The sequence below is a fragment of the Rhinolophus hipposideros genome (assembly GCF_964194185.1).
Source record: "Rhinolophus hipposideros genome assembly, chromosome: 3".
Classification (NCBI taxonomy): Eukaryota; Metazoa; Chordata; class Mammalia; order Chiroptera; family Rhinolophidae; genus Rhinolophus; species Rhinolophus hipposideros.
The window spans coordinates 2414408-2429201 of NC_138049.1; the positions used below are offsets into that span (position 1 = coordinate 2414408).

The 14794-nt window shown below is 51.3% G+C and overlaps 1 protein-coding gene across 6 annotated transcripts in view; it reads left to right on the forward strand.

Annotated features, from left to right (window-relative positions):
• The window catches only part of RPS6KA2 (ribosomal protein S6 kinase A2), a 290517-nt gene that overhangs the window by 258201 nt on the left and 17522 nt on the right, over window positions 1-14794 (forward strand). For 4 of the 6 annotated variants that reach the window (XM_081035864.1, XM_081035867.1, XM_081035869.1 and 1 more), the window contains 3 exons: window positions 994-1096; window positions 6487-6617; window positions 7585-7710. In XM_081035864.1, the coding sequence (XP_080891990.1) occupies window positions 994-1096; window positions 6487-6617; window positions 7585-7710 (360 nt within the window). The remainder of the gene's footprint in view (window positions 1-993; window positions 1097-6486; window positions 6618-7584; window positions 7711-14794) is intronic. The other 2 variants (XM_081035865.1, XM_081035868.1) reach the window with 1 other exon arrangement.

Consider the following 14794-nt stretch of genomic DNA (forward strand, 5'->3'; position numbering starts at 1 on the left):
TCACTGTCTGTTTCCCAAACTTGCCCAGCCATCAGGGTCCCTGACTCAGCTAAGGTGCAGAGAGCCACAGAAGGTCTGGGAACTGGTGTTTTCAGCCAGCACCTGGGGGACTCTTATTGGCAGGATTCAGGAAATACCTGCTAAGTGGTTACGGCAAGACCCTCCCAGTTTCCAAGCCCAGCTGCTGGCGTGCCAGCCTGCCAGGAGCACGGCCACTTAGCACATTGGCCATCACTGTGACCTCTAAATCATCTCCATCTGGAATCCCTCCACACCTGGGAGGAAACCCCTGTTGGGCCTCCTTTGGGAGCGGGGTTGCTGCAGACCTGGCCCCTCCCCAATGCCCCACCATGCTCCGCCCAGAACCCTTCCTCCGGCTGGCACCCCAAGCCTCCAGCTCCCTTCCACCCACACCTGCAGTGTCATCCACGCACCACTGAGCCTGGTCCCAAAGGCCTTTGTATTGCACTAAGTTGAATCGCCCCCCCCCCCAAATGAGTTATGGCCATGGCTGAGAGGCCTGAAAACAACGTCCGTCGGGTTGGAAGGCATTTCCACGAATGCCGCTAGAGACTGGGGTGATGCGGTGTGGGTTTTCTGTGCACCCAGGTCATAGCAGTGAAATAAGCTCAGGGCCCCAGATGTGGCCCCGGGAAGGGCTGCTGCTCATCAGACACAGGTGTTCCGACGGGCCATTAGAGTGCACAACACCATGTGAAGGAACGCAAAAGCCAGTCCCAACCCACGCAAGCAGAGAGGTCTGGCCGCCCAAATATGGGGACAGGCAGAGTAGGTGTGCAGGGAGGGTGCCCAGGCCCCCAGAGCACAGGTCCTGGGGTGTGAGAACAGCAGGGGACCCTGGAGTGTTCACAGGAGGCAGTTTCCAGTGTCCCCACAGAGCTGTCAGACGCCTCTGCTGCCGCTCGGCGTGCTCTCGCCCCCTCTGTGGCCCCTGCACGCACCCACTCAGTTCCTGACTTGATTTTCCTGCAGAAGCTGTACAGGAAGGAGATCAAGCCGCCCTTCAAGCCGGCAGTGGGCCGACCCGAGGACACCTTCCACTTTGACCCTGAGTTCACAGCCCGGACACCCACAGGTGTGTGCCCGCACGAGTGGGATCAGACCTGTGGTTCTTGCCAGTCTGGCCAGGTAGGGACGGATACCTAGGAACCAGAGAGTCCCAGGATCAAGAATGCTTTCATGGAAAATAAGTCAGTTCTGTTTGATTTTTTAATTTTCTCTGCTCAATTGTAAAGGTTCAGGTGAGAACCAATTCTCAGCTGCCTCCAACCGCACCCCCCGCCCCGCCCTGTGACATCCAGTTTAGAAATCATCCAGGTGTCCTGCAGACCCCCCACCCTCCACTTCTTGTCTGAGTTGCTAGCCCAGTGACCACCTCTTCCAGAGGGACACACAGAGGCAAGCACCTCAGGACAATGAAGATCCCTCCTTTAGAGAGTTTTTACAGGAAGAAGGAGGCAGTCAGTTAAGTGCATAGCTCTGTGAACTACAGATCTTTGTGCAAAAACAAACACCTGTTTGAAACGTGTCATCGCTGGATCTCAGCATAGCAGATGGATGTGTAAACTTAGCTTGCATGGTACGTCTAAAATTACTCTTAAGGCCTATCGGATTCAAGTAGACCTGGTCAGCTCCCTTTAAAAGTTATCCTTTTGTGATATTTTGAATTAATAGTAACATGTTTAGATATAGTAATGGTCTTAGTCTGCTCAGCCTGCCATAACAAAATAGCACAGACTGGCGGCTTAAACAGCAGACATTTATTTTGGTGTCTGGTACGGGCTCTGTTCCTGGCTGGCAGACGGCTGCCTGCTCTGTGTCCTCACACAGCCTGAGTCTGTGCTTGCGGAGAGAGGGGTCCCTGGTGTCTCTTCATCCTCTAATAAGGGACACCGTCCTTTTGGAGCAGGGCCCACCCTCATGACCTCATTTAATCTTAATTACCTTCCCAAAGGCCCTTTTTCCAAATGTAGTCACATTGGGGGTTAGGTCTCCAACAGGAATTTTGGGGACACAATTCAGTCCGTAACATTAGTAGTTACTTAAAAACTCACAAACAGACAAATCAACAAGCCCCTTCTGGAAATCTAGGTGGGACGGCTTCAGCCTGTTGGTGGTTACTGGGGTCCTTACTATTAATATTTTGGAATCTGAAATTTTCTGTGACGTTTGGAAGAAATACATAGATGTTGAAATACAAACATCAAGTGGATCACATTGGGACCAAGAATCCACTCGCTTCTTTGGTTTAGGCTATTGGAGAAGCCGCTGCCCACCAGGGTGAGCTCGCCAGATGAGAGCTGGGAGGGGTGGAACCTCGGGGCTCTCTGGGGACCCTAAGGGGCCGGCAGCTCCTGACCAGTGGCATTGACTCCTAGAATTGGGAGAAAGCTGATTCAGGGCGCCCTAGGGAGTCCTGACACAAACTGTCACTGAATTCTTTCGGGTCCTCCTGTTGTCCCCAGATGAAACCAAGATTGTTGCCTAAGTGATGACAGCCGTCAGAGTGCTGAGTGGCCGCTGGTGCCAGGTTTAATGAGGCTGCCAAGGAGGGGAGCCATGGGTCTGTCCTGCCTAATAGAGGTGGGGCACTTTCATCGGGCTCCCAACTGCCTTAGGAAGTATTTGTATGTCAGGGTGGCTCCTTATTGTTGACAAAATTGACCCGCTTCACAGAATCAGAGGTTGGAAAGCCAGGGATTCCATCCTGCCTCTGCCCGCAGCTTGCCTGAGCAGGTGGCTTTATTTCTCCTGTTGTGGTTTTCCTGAAGGGGAAAGGAGCACCAGCGCACTCCGTCCCCGCAAAGAGCTCTGCCTGTAAGCATGGACGCAAACCTCTGAGTCCTTCAGGGCACGGTGGTGTTTCATCGTGAGTGTGCATGACTTGGAGCTGTGTGTTTAAAATGCTGCAATAAGGATCATACTCGTGCTACCTAATAAGAACATGGCAATACAGCCAACTCTCAACTATTCATACACACATGCCTTTTAAATGGTCCATAATGGACTTGAAGTCCAACCCAGGCGCCAGCAGGCTTTTTTAAGCACCTTCTCAGGCTTTTGTGCACATAGAGAATTCAAGTTCATTTTCGTATTGACCTAAGGAAAACAAAATTAGACACAGTGAATTCTAATGCGGTTTAGAAAGGGGTTTTTCATGCCTTACTGTTGTGAGTTCTCCAATCAATTTTACTTAAAGTTAGTTTATTACACCTTTGAGGTAGGTAGCAACTGAAGTGCTAAGGACACAGAAAAATCCTTCTCCGTACACTTACAACAGGGTAGAGTTTTCTAGGCACGTGAGCTGAGCATGTAGCTGGATGACAGGGAGACAGCAACAATGGAACTGAAGCTGAAGATTGTCCACATCCATCTGTTAGGCTCCTGGATGCAGTGTCGGGATTTCCAGCAGTAGCTTAGTCTTTGTTTTTTTTTTTAAATATTTCAGTCAGTGCTAAAGCTAGTTTATAGTTCCTGGTCACACATCAGCTGCCCATTGTAGCATGCTGTCTGCAGAGCGACACCAGTCTAAGATTTAAAAACCCATCAAACATTTTGCACAAGTCAGAAAATACCATGGGATTAACAAAGGTTAATTGTACTTGGTTTTAATTATTCTTTCCAAATCATGTATTATCTTTTTTAAGTACTGAGCTAAAGCAAATCAGCATCCCCAAGATGATTATAAAGCATTTTAAATGCTATTTGTGCCATCTGTCATTGTTCCCATCTAGCCACACCAATCCACTGTTAGCCTCTAACCTAAAGATCCTTCGGAGGGTCAGGTAGTATCTGACTGTATAGGGAGAGGCAGCCCCTGGCCATGGCAGGCGTGGCCGTGTCCTTCCCGCCCCTCTGTGAGTTAAAAGACTACCAAGTTTCCATCCCTAATGAAACTCTAGCAGTTCAAATTAATTAACAAGGCTGTGCCGTCTGCCTGCGCATATTCCCCTGTGCTTGTCTACTCACCCTTAGCAGTGGCAGGGTCACCCTCAGTCCCCAGGGAGCTGAGTTCTGCAATGCAGAGCCCTGTGGGAGGACCTGGAGCGCCCCTGGGTGGGCAATTGCTCAAAACATGGTGGACCTATGTGCTGGCTGGAGACTGTGCAGCACATGGTAGCTTGGAGGATTTTTATGAGCAGCATAACCTCAGAGCAAGAATTCTGTACAGGAAAAGGAGAACCAGGGTGCAGAGCTAGCCCAGGAGCGAGCCCCCATCTGGAGTGGCCAGCCACGTGCTGCACCTGGGTCTTCCGAAGGTGCGTGCTGCCTCGGCTTTGCGCCTCGCAGCCAGTAATTTCTACATCCTAAAATCTGCTCCTTGGTTTTAATTAGGCATCTCTAGCATGTTGGCTGCTCGTCTCCAAGCACCTTCTGCTCTCACCATTTTGCTCGGTGGGTGACTGAGGAGGTTCTTGCAAGGTAACTGGTCAGGGCTGAGGCCAGAGTCTGGCCCCTCGCTGTCCACAATGCTGACCAGGAGCCCAGCACCTGAGCTCAGGTTCAGCGCCTGGGCTGGAAGAAGCCGCCCACCTCGCCACTGTCCCCCAGATAAAATGCTGAGGATGAAAGAACCCTGTTCTTTGCATCAGCCCATCCACCTGCTCCACCATGAAGGGATAAAACTAAAACTATAGTGTGTGGTTTCCATGTCAAAATAAAGTATGAACACAAAGGGGTAAAAAGCAGAAAAGCAAAGCCACTCCTGTGGGTTTTCCAGTCCACTCTCCAGGGATTTATATAAAGGATATGTTTTAAATTTTGTGGATATGTACATTGCGAGAAAAAATTTAAACACATTTTCTTATAGATTTACATATTTATAATGTACACATAGGATTTGTTATTACAGTGTTATATTCTGCTTATCATTTCATTGTAATATAATGTATATTACAATGCATTACATATTTTTACATTTTTCTTGAATGCTTGTGTTCTCCATCTTGTCCCACAGCTTGTTCTCTCTTTCTGACTTGACGAGCTCTTCGGTCCATCCCTGGGGTCAGCCCCCGTGGCTGTCCCATGCTGGTCGTGGTGTCTCTTAGCGTCACTGCCCCCAGGGCAGGGCCCCCTCTGTGCACCTGTGGTTGCTCACACCTGTGATTTCCTTAATGCTGCACATTTAGGCTGTTGCCATTGTTTTTGCTGTTACAAATATTGCTGAAACAAACATTTTGTACACTTACTTCTAAGCACTTTTGAAAGTGATTCTGTAGGATCCATTCCTCGAGGGGGAGTGGCCTTCAGAGGACATGCAAATTTTAAATTTGGGTAGGCACTACCAAATGACCTTCCAAAGGCTCTGCCTGCCATGCTCCCGCCCACCATTATCACGTCCACCCCCCCAAGCAGTCATGAAGGATCACTTTCATTGTTGCTAATTTGTTATCCCAGATGTGCGTATGCTGCTCATCAGACAGACGAGCAATTGCTTACGCAGGACAGCAATTGCCCGTCCATCTTTTACCCGTTTTTCTTCTGGGCATTTTGTTTTTTTCTCATCAATTTCTGCATGCTCTTTGGGTGACAAAGTTCAGCCCCTTGTCTATTATTTATGATGCAAATATTTTCACCCTACCAGTGATGTATCCTTTTGTTTTACCTAATGATAAACCTGAAACGGGACGGTCTCACACAGCAGCCACGCTTCTGAACAAATGGTGCGGTGCTGAGGAGCCATAGTTGGGGGCAGTTACTCCGTAACCCCTGTCACCCCCGCCCTCCATGAGCAGAAAGCCCCCTCCCCCACTGTTTGTTGAAGAGCAGAGTGTCCTGGCTGCACACAGCTCAGCAGACTGGGGCAGGCAGGGCTGGCAGCGCAGGCAGAGCAGGAGGGGCAGGAAAGCTCTTCACTCCCCCTTCCCTCCCTGAGCGAGGTGCCTGCTGAACCGCAGTACTTGAGGAGGCCCCCAGTGCACGGGTCCTGGGCTGACAGCTGCACTGCAGCTTTGTGTCTCAGTCTGCAGTGGAAAGGGGCAGAGGGCTGTGGCTGAGAATAGTTAGTCAGTTGTGATTTTCCTAAAGTTCTCGTTCTAGGTATTTTTGCTATTTAAAAATCAGACCAAAGGCACTGCCCCAAATAAAGTGCAGTTTCATATGGTTCCACATTTCTAAACCTCTGTTTTATCTCCTTTTCCAACACATACACATACACACACACCACGCATACCACATACACATACACACATACATACACCACACATTGCACGTGTGCACACACACACCACATACACACACACCACATACACACACCACACACATACACATACCACATATTGCACGTGCACACACACCACACATTGCACGTGTGCACACACATACCACATACACACACACACCACACATACCACATACACACACACCACGTACACACACACACACCCACCACGGTGTTATCACACTCCACGGTCACTGTGATTCGGCTCCTCACGGAAGGCTGACTTCTGTCCTTGTGACCTGCAGACTCACCTGGCGTCCCCCCCAGCGCCAACGCTCATCACCTGTTCAGAGGATTCAGTTTTGTGGCCTCCAGCCTGGTCCAGGAGCCCCCACAGCAAGATGTGCACAGAGCCACAGTTCACCCCATCGTGCAGGTAATGGGAGTGCCCAGCTCTGTGCGTCCCCAGCGGTTCAGGACCAGGGTCACATGCAGACTGAGCCCTCTTGTCCTGCCTCTCCGCTGGCCTCCCGGGGTTCCTGAGTTTGGCCCTGGTGTCTGGACTATGGCCCTTTGCCCTGCTTCACACGCACCCTAAAGAAGGGACAGAGTCATGAGGTGAAGTTCACCAAGGTGGGCTGTGGCCGGAGCCCACAGTTGTCACACGTGGCATCTCCACGGTGCACAGTTGAGCCAGTACCCTGAGAGTTTGTGGGTACCATTTTCCTGTTGTGAAATGTACTCTTTAGGAAGTCAACAAATGTGGTGACATTTTTGTAAGGAGTTTCCTACCTTATAAATATAACCAGATAGAATTCCAAGAAGAAATTATGATTAAATTTTATCTAAAAACTGAGACGGGGTAAATTGGAAGGCATTGGATTTCCATGTTTCTCTCCCCAAGGCCTTTTGGAAAAACACAGCCTTCTAAAGTGGGCACTTGCTGTGACAGTGTGTGTCACTCTTGGTGGCTTTCTGTCTGCGCTCTGAGCAGGTGGGTGGAGGATTGGTTGGGTGCACAGGCAGAAGCCAGCTGTGACTGGGACATGATGGGGTCAGATTTCCAGTTAGATGGTGACATCCAAATACCCACTTGGGACACAAGCATTAGAGTCACAGCCCTGAAGCTATAGGGCTCCGTCCCTTCACTTCCAGCTTCGCCTGCTTTCAGAGCTTTGGGGGAAACTTGGCCTGTCAGCTGACACAGTGCACGGTGGTGTCTGAAAACTCAGAACCTGAGCGATCAGGGAGCTGTCGCTACTATCTCTGTGACCTTGGCCAGGGGACTCCATTGCCTGGGACCCCAGTGTCCCCAAGTGCACAGTCTGGACACCCCCCTTTGCTCCTATGTCGTGTGCCCGTGCATACGTGCTCGGACCCCATGCTCTGCCTCTGTCTCCCAGCAGCTACACGGGAACAACATCCACTTCACCGACGGCTATGAGATCAAGGAGGATATCGGCGTGGGCTCCTACTCCGTGTGCAAGCGGTGTGTGCACAAAGCCACCGACGCAGAGTACGCCGTCAAGGTGAGGCCCCCGCCCTGGGCTGCTGTGTGCTGGCCCCCCGGCCCCAGCAGGCACCTCTGACCAGCAGTCTTCTCTCCCTTCACCACTGTCCAGGCTCAAACACAGTCGAATTTAGTTTGCTTTGACAGTAGGTCATCCATTAAAAATGTATTTTTCAAATCATGAATATTTTCAGTCCTATCCAACATTTGGGTGCTGATTACCTGTCATAGCTTAATGTGTAGTATACAATGGAGCAGTAGCTTTGGGCGCTCTGTGTTTTGAATAAGAGAGCTGGGGACAGGCACAGCGATTGGCAAAGGGAGGTAGGGAGGGAAGGGGGAGGAAGGAAGAGAGGGTCACCAAAATGAAGTCTAGGAGATACGTAGAAGCACCACCTGGCAGTATTTACAAAACCTTAAGCCGACAGCTCGTGTTACTCTTAATCGTCAACAGCAGTAAACAGTCACACTTCAGTATGATCCAGTTTGTTATTCTCTACACAGTAACTTCAGCTTCTGTAATTGTTGCTAGATTAAATATTTGATCTGGAAATTCCAAATATAAGTTTCTTGAGTTTTCTGGTTGGTAAAGTGTGGCTTGCAACTAAGGTTTCCTGCTAAAACCATAATCTAATTTATGGAAAAAGCAGAAGCTGCACATTCTCTCTATGAGGTGCTCTAAGTCCATCACTTTCCCACGAAGCTGAACTGGGGGCTGTAGAAGGCAGGTCCAGCCTGGGTGTCATTGTGACGGGACCTATTCTGGCTCATCCCAAACATGTCTATGGCACATGGCACTGTACCTGCTCTTCAAGGGACATTTGGGTAAAGATGGAACCTGTTCAGCAGACAGCAGTGTAAAAAGGAGGGATTCCATCCACTGTGATTCTCCTAAGCTCCAGAAACATTGTTCAAAATGATGACTAGGTGAGATGACCCTGTCCTGGTCCATCGCAGCTCACCCAGGCTCCACTGCCATTGTGTGGACACACGTCTTTCCAAAGGTAGATTCCCAAGAACGGCGTGCGCGCTCATCAGAATGTGTACCCAGTGTGTCTTGTGCTAGGAAAATGCTTAGCCCTGTCCAAAGACACCGGGCAAAAAATTCAGGCCCCCGGACTGGGAATTGATGGCTTTTGACAAATTTGTCTTGAATTCCTTGAACAACTAAGACTGTGAAGGAACAATTAACTTGTAAGTTCCGCTGATAGGTTCTCCATGTCCAGCCTGTCCCGTGCCTTGACACATTAAGGAGAGTTTGAAGGAAGAAAATTCGGCCTGAGTTTTACTTCAACTTCCTGGGAGAACAGGTTGACACTGCGGTGAGGATTGCTGTTGTGTCCCACTGCCCAACAGTGGACTTCTGAGCGAGAGAGAACCAGCTGTGTCACGCTGTGGCTACGGCCACAGCCTGGGCACGTGATGTGCTGTGTTTCTAGGGTCTGACTTGTGAAGACTTTTATTTTCCCTCATCCCTGGGAGACTTTACAGGAGAGCTTGGGTGGACGCCCAGCATTCGCCCATCTGGGTACAGATGCAAAGATGAGGGTGGGTGGTGGGGAGCAGACCTGACTTCTGCCTCATTCAAGAGAATTTCATTTCCACTTTGAAATGTACTTCACATATACTTCATACATGGGCTTCTTAGGGTTGTTTTTGGCGTGGGACATTTCTCACAGCATTTCTTTAGTTTATCGGGTGACCTGCAGCAATCCTGAAAACAATGGCCTCTGCCAGTGAGCACAAAGAAACGGGTGTATTGTTCAGCCAGCTGGGCAGCCACGGCGCCCTTCTAGAGGACACACGGCTACTGTGAGCCTGACCAGCCATCGTTTGTGCCTCTGAAAACAAACCCCACTGACAAAGGCCACGGGACGTTTCCCCTCGTGTTCCCACGTCCAGCGCTCATGAAAGGACACCATCTGAATGCAGCTTTGTTAAGCGGCTCGTAACTCGGTCCCAAAGACCTTGATGAGGCCAGACTCTGTGATAGGGATTTCTGAGAAGCATTGGCGCCACGGCCGCGGGTGACGGTAAGAAGAAGAACAGGCCTCCTGCTTCTCCATGACGAGCCTCCAAGTTCCCTGGGCAGCTGAGCTGCTGACCTTACAGGGAGGTCCCTGATCCCCTCGGAGACCACGTGGGCCGCCATTTTTTGTCTGGAAGATGCTTGAAAGCCAAGCACAGAGGGCGACTTTCTCCATGAGCCAGAGCTATCTGAGGGCACCTGTACACTGCTGGGGGGATGGCCGCAGCCAGCTCACTGAGCTTAGGCAACACCTTGTCTGGATTTCCCTCCGAGGTGAAAGAGCCGGCAGGAGTTTCGTGGCAGAGAGTTCAGCGTTCGCTACAGAACCTGCCTTGACGTCCCCCACGTCACTCTTGTCTTCAGCATTTTCCAGGGAGAATGGAATTCAGATTTTCTGTCTCTTTCTGCATCAGCTGAGTTGTTGACAAGCAGCAGTACCCCCACTTATTGACAAAGAGACTAAGACACAGAAGAATTAAGTGTGTTTTCTACTTAACGCAGAAGCCGGAGTGTGGCCTGGGGGCTGGGTCTCTGATTCCATCACTAGAATTCAGCACCACCTCTCTCAGCTACCGCCTGAGCAGTGTGCAAGCTCAGCGGTCCACACCCTTGGGTGGAAAGGGTGTCTCTTTCATTTTGAGAAGCAATCCAGTCCCAGCCAGTTAGGGCCCCTCACCCAGCTATGTGGGTGACTCAGAACCCTCCCCACTGAGTAACAAGCAGGAAAGAGAACCTGTAATGTTGGCTGAACAGCTGGGCTGTGGCCAGAATACAGGGTTGACCCCTAGGGCAGTCAGGAGGGGGGCGTTGATTTTGCCCCCTGGGGAAACTGGCAGTGTCTGCAGACATCTGGTCACGGTGATGTGAGTTGCTCTTGGCGGCTGGTGTACAGAGGCCGGAAGCTCCTCCCCCTCCCTCCCAGGACAGCCCGTCCCACTGCCCCAGGACGAATTACCCTGCCCTTTTGTCACTAACGCTGAGGGTGGGGCTAGTCCCAGCAGGCTGGCGTTGGGGCGGGGGAGGGGTTTTCGTCTGTTAAGCTTCTGCTTAATATTCTGGTAGCAGGATGACACTTGACCAAGAGCTCAGCACCCCCCAGCTGTGTGCAGGGGCATGGCAGCCCTCGCTGTGACACTGTGACGTGGGGGAGGTGCAAGTGCAGGTCTTTCTGAGAGGAGGGCAGGCCTGCTGTCACCTCCATGAAGATCAGGCCACCGACAGCCTCATGGCACGTGTGGGGGCAGGAGCTCTCACCAGCTGGTCCCACAACACAGGAAACTCCCACCTGGACCACCCGGCTTCCCCTGGGCTTCACCCTGGGCTGGAACTTTCTCTGAGACTGGGTGCCACCTCGTCTCTGTGGGTCTCTGCTCCTGGGCACCCTGTGACTGCTGTCCTGCTACGCCATGCTCCTCAGCCTGCAGTAGCTTCCTGTGTGGCCACTGTTACCCCAACAGTCCCCATAACTTGGCTCCTGTCCCCACAGCCCATTGCTCGGTGGCATCAAGAATAAGAGGAGAAGATGAGTCAGGAGCCTTTCTTCACATCCCACGTCACTTTGCCCCTTTCTCTGGCTTTCATGTTGTCCGGTTGACAAGACAGTTATTCCATAGAGCGTTTCTTGTCTAAGATTCCATTTCGTTCTGCAGACGTGTCTGTGTTCAGCAAGCCGGTTCTCAGTCATTTTCGCAGTTTCTTACAAACGCCTTTTCTACGGCAGACACGGTGCTAGCGTCTAGGCAGGAATGCGCACCTGCCCTCAGGAAACTCACCACCATCCAGCCCCTTAGGAAATCACTGACCACAGAACCATAGGCCGAAGCAAAAAGTGTGACATCACTGAAGGGTCCGCAACTCAGTGAGCTTTATTGCCCTGGCATCTTTTCCCATCGGCCATTTACCTCCACACCTACAGACACAGGCACCTCTTCATCAAAGTTCCACTTTCAAGTTTTGCCTTTGTCCTTCTGAAAGGTCCGTGCGGGGCTGGAGCCCAGCGCCAGCACAGGCCAAGCATTTCTGGCGGGAAGCACGTGCCTTAAGAGACAGCCACGCTTCTTTTCAGTAGCCTGTTGTCGTGTTATTAAAATTGCCTTAGTTTGTTTTAGCAATAGAATCAGGCTTAAAAGAAAATAGTGAGAGCTTTACAGCTGGGCCAGCGTCGGTGTCACCCAGTTCTTGATGCAGTGATGGAGTGTAGCTGCCACACATGCGCCTGAGGCTGGGTCAGCCGCTCCCGAGAAGGGCCCCAATTTATATTCACAACAGCTCGTGCACAATAATGGCAGCGTTTCTGTGCTCGTTTTCATACTGTGTATGTCATTTGTCAACTGAAAAAGCAGTGGAATTAAAACAGATGTTTGACACGAATAGAACTCATTTTTAGAAGGAAAACTGATTGGCGTGGAAATTTAATTTTTTTCCAGCAGGAAAATATGGAGTTCTTCCTCTGTTTCATTTGTTTAAATTAATCACATGGGAGAAGGTGTCTGTTAAATCCTACAAGGGACCGATTACATGCTCTGCTACCCTCATTTCAAATGTGACATTGAGCTTTTGACCGGTGAGCGGAAGTAACCTGCGTCGTGAAAGTGCTTTGCACTCCAGGGCGTCCACCCCATGTCGTGTTCAGTCCCCACCCCAGTGCCCATTTCCGCACCACTCAATGCTGCCGGAGGGGGCCCCGCTGGAGAGACATGAGGAAGAAGAGGCAGATGTGGAAATACAAGGACAGAAGGACGAGGAAAGGCCCCTGCTGGTGGTGAAGCCCCACCCAGGCCTGTCCCCATCTCAGCGCCCTAAACAGGAATGGATGTGACGTGGCCCCTGTGTCCCTGCTCAGGACAGCCATCACCATGGGCCATTGCCGCCAAGGCCAGACCCTGCACGGCTTGGGCATTCCGACCTGACAAGGCTCAGGAAACACGCTGCTTATCGGAGCAACCCCGGGAAAGGCTCCCTCACCAGCCGTGCTGGCTGCCTGGCCTCTGGGCCGCGCCCGTTCTCTGGCCATTACCAGATAAGGAGAGAGACTGTTCCCCTGACTTCTTGGTGGCCCATCCTTGTCACCTGAGCATGGAAATGCTGAGTGGACACCTCGCCCGTGAATGTGCTGACTGAGAAGTCTTCCCTCGGCTTTGTTACGTAGGGAAAATTATAAAACACTATGATTCTCAAAATAAGGGACTCGCCTTGCCAAGGCTTCTTGAACTAGAAGCAGATATAACACTATCAAGTCCACGAAACTGACCCCACAGAGAAGAAATTCCTTCCTTGACGTGTCTGGACAATATGCTCAACGCGCGTGCGGCCTCTGCTGTCTGCAGCACAGGCTGAGGCTTTGCGCTCAGGGGCCAGTGACAGCGACTCACCACACAGAGCCTCTTAGGACTCTTCTTCCTTACCTTCTGGAAAGAGCTCTTCATCCCTGCAAAACAAAAACCAGAAAAGCGTTTGTGGATAAAAGCAGCTAGCACTTGCTGACAAGAGGATCAAAACATGGGGTCTGAACAAAAACGTGCAGCTGGGCCCATGCCAGCTCAGGTTAGGTGTGAAGTGGCCCTGAGCAGGTCGGGGGAAGGTGGCAGGCGGGCAGGGAGGGCAGTGAGAACCTGAGCGGGGGGCTTCCCTCCCAGGCTGAGTGTCTCATCTCTCTGCAGACCCACGTCACCTCCCTGACCTTTAGGGATTGCATCATGGGGCTTTGCTTCCCATCAGTGCCACCACAGGGAGGGAGGAGGGTGGGAGGACGGTCAGGCCCCCAGCTCCTGTGGGAAGCCCTCTCCATGTGGCTGCACCCCTTCCCCCTGGCCACTAGCAGTAAAAGCTTTCTCTTGTTTATCCTACACCCTGTTGCATTGAAAGGGTGGTAAAACAGATTTATGCAACAAATACGTTTCTTTTATTGTGAAATTTATTTGGGGAAAAATGAAGCTACTACAAATTTTTTTAAACCCACTAATGTATTTTAACCCTTTTGAACTGCAAAGAGAAGGTCCCAGCCCAGGAAGATGAGAGTGCTCGGCAGGTCGTGGGGCAGAGACATTCCCACAGCCCTGCTGGCCAACGTGCAGCCCCAGCTGTGTGAGGACTGGCTGGCCTGCCAGCGGCCGGCAAGCATCAGATTTTAAGCAGCCTCGCACACTGAAGGAGACTTACACATGTGTGTCCTCGAGAGCAAGGCTCCAGCTGGTGCCTCATTTCAATAGCAGAGTAGTCCTGGTGTCCCAACTAGAATGGCTGTAGAGTTAAATGTAGCAAGAGGAGAAAAACGCTGTGTCAGGAAAGGGAGCCTGACGTTCTGCTTCCTCAACATGTCCTTGGGCTCATCGTCCTGGGGCACTGCTGGCATCAGAGCTTGGTGGTGGGCTTCAAACCGAGATGGGGAGAAGAACCTGGCACCAAGGTGATGTCTCACAGCAGTGCGGGGAAGAGAGGGGAGGATGGGTGCTGGGGCCAGAGCTGCCCAAGCACTTTGTTCATCTACACAAAAGCGTTTGATGCGAAGCTCTGCTTAGAGTCTTTGACGAGACAGAGGTGAGAGCAAAGCTCCCTCACACTCTCCTAGTAAAACGATTGCACATTCTTCAAATAGCAAATCTTTTTAAATTAGGTGGGACTAATGCTAAGAACAGTACAAACTGCTCTTCTGTTCTGAGTGTTGTTTCTAACACACAGTGGTAGGTTTTACATGAGTGGGGTCCCCTGCCCCCGCCATTCCAGCCCCATAAAAGTGGGAGTGAGGGCGGAGGTAAGCTCCCTACAGAGCTGTGAGCCAGCTGCCAACTGTTGGCTCCCTGTTTCACGGTGGGCCTTCCCTTGGAAGCCATCCGCTTTCATGGGTACAAGGCTCGTGTGTGTCACCTGACATGGGGGGTGGGGACAGAAAGAAAGAAGAGTCTGTGTCTCAGCACCAGTGGCAGCATGAACACCAGCCCCGCATCTCAGTGACCTGATCACATTTTGCTGCTGGTGTGGAGCCAGAGACACACAGCAGTGGGACACTCATTTTGGACAGAGTAGAGGGCAAAGGCCACCTACCCAGAGCCTGTCAGGCTTGAAAAGCACCTTCCAT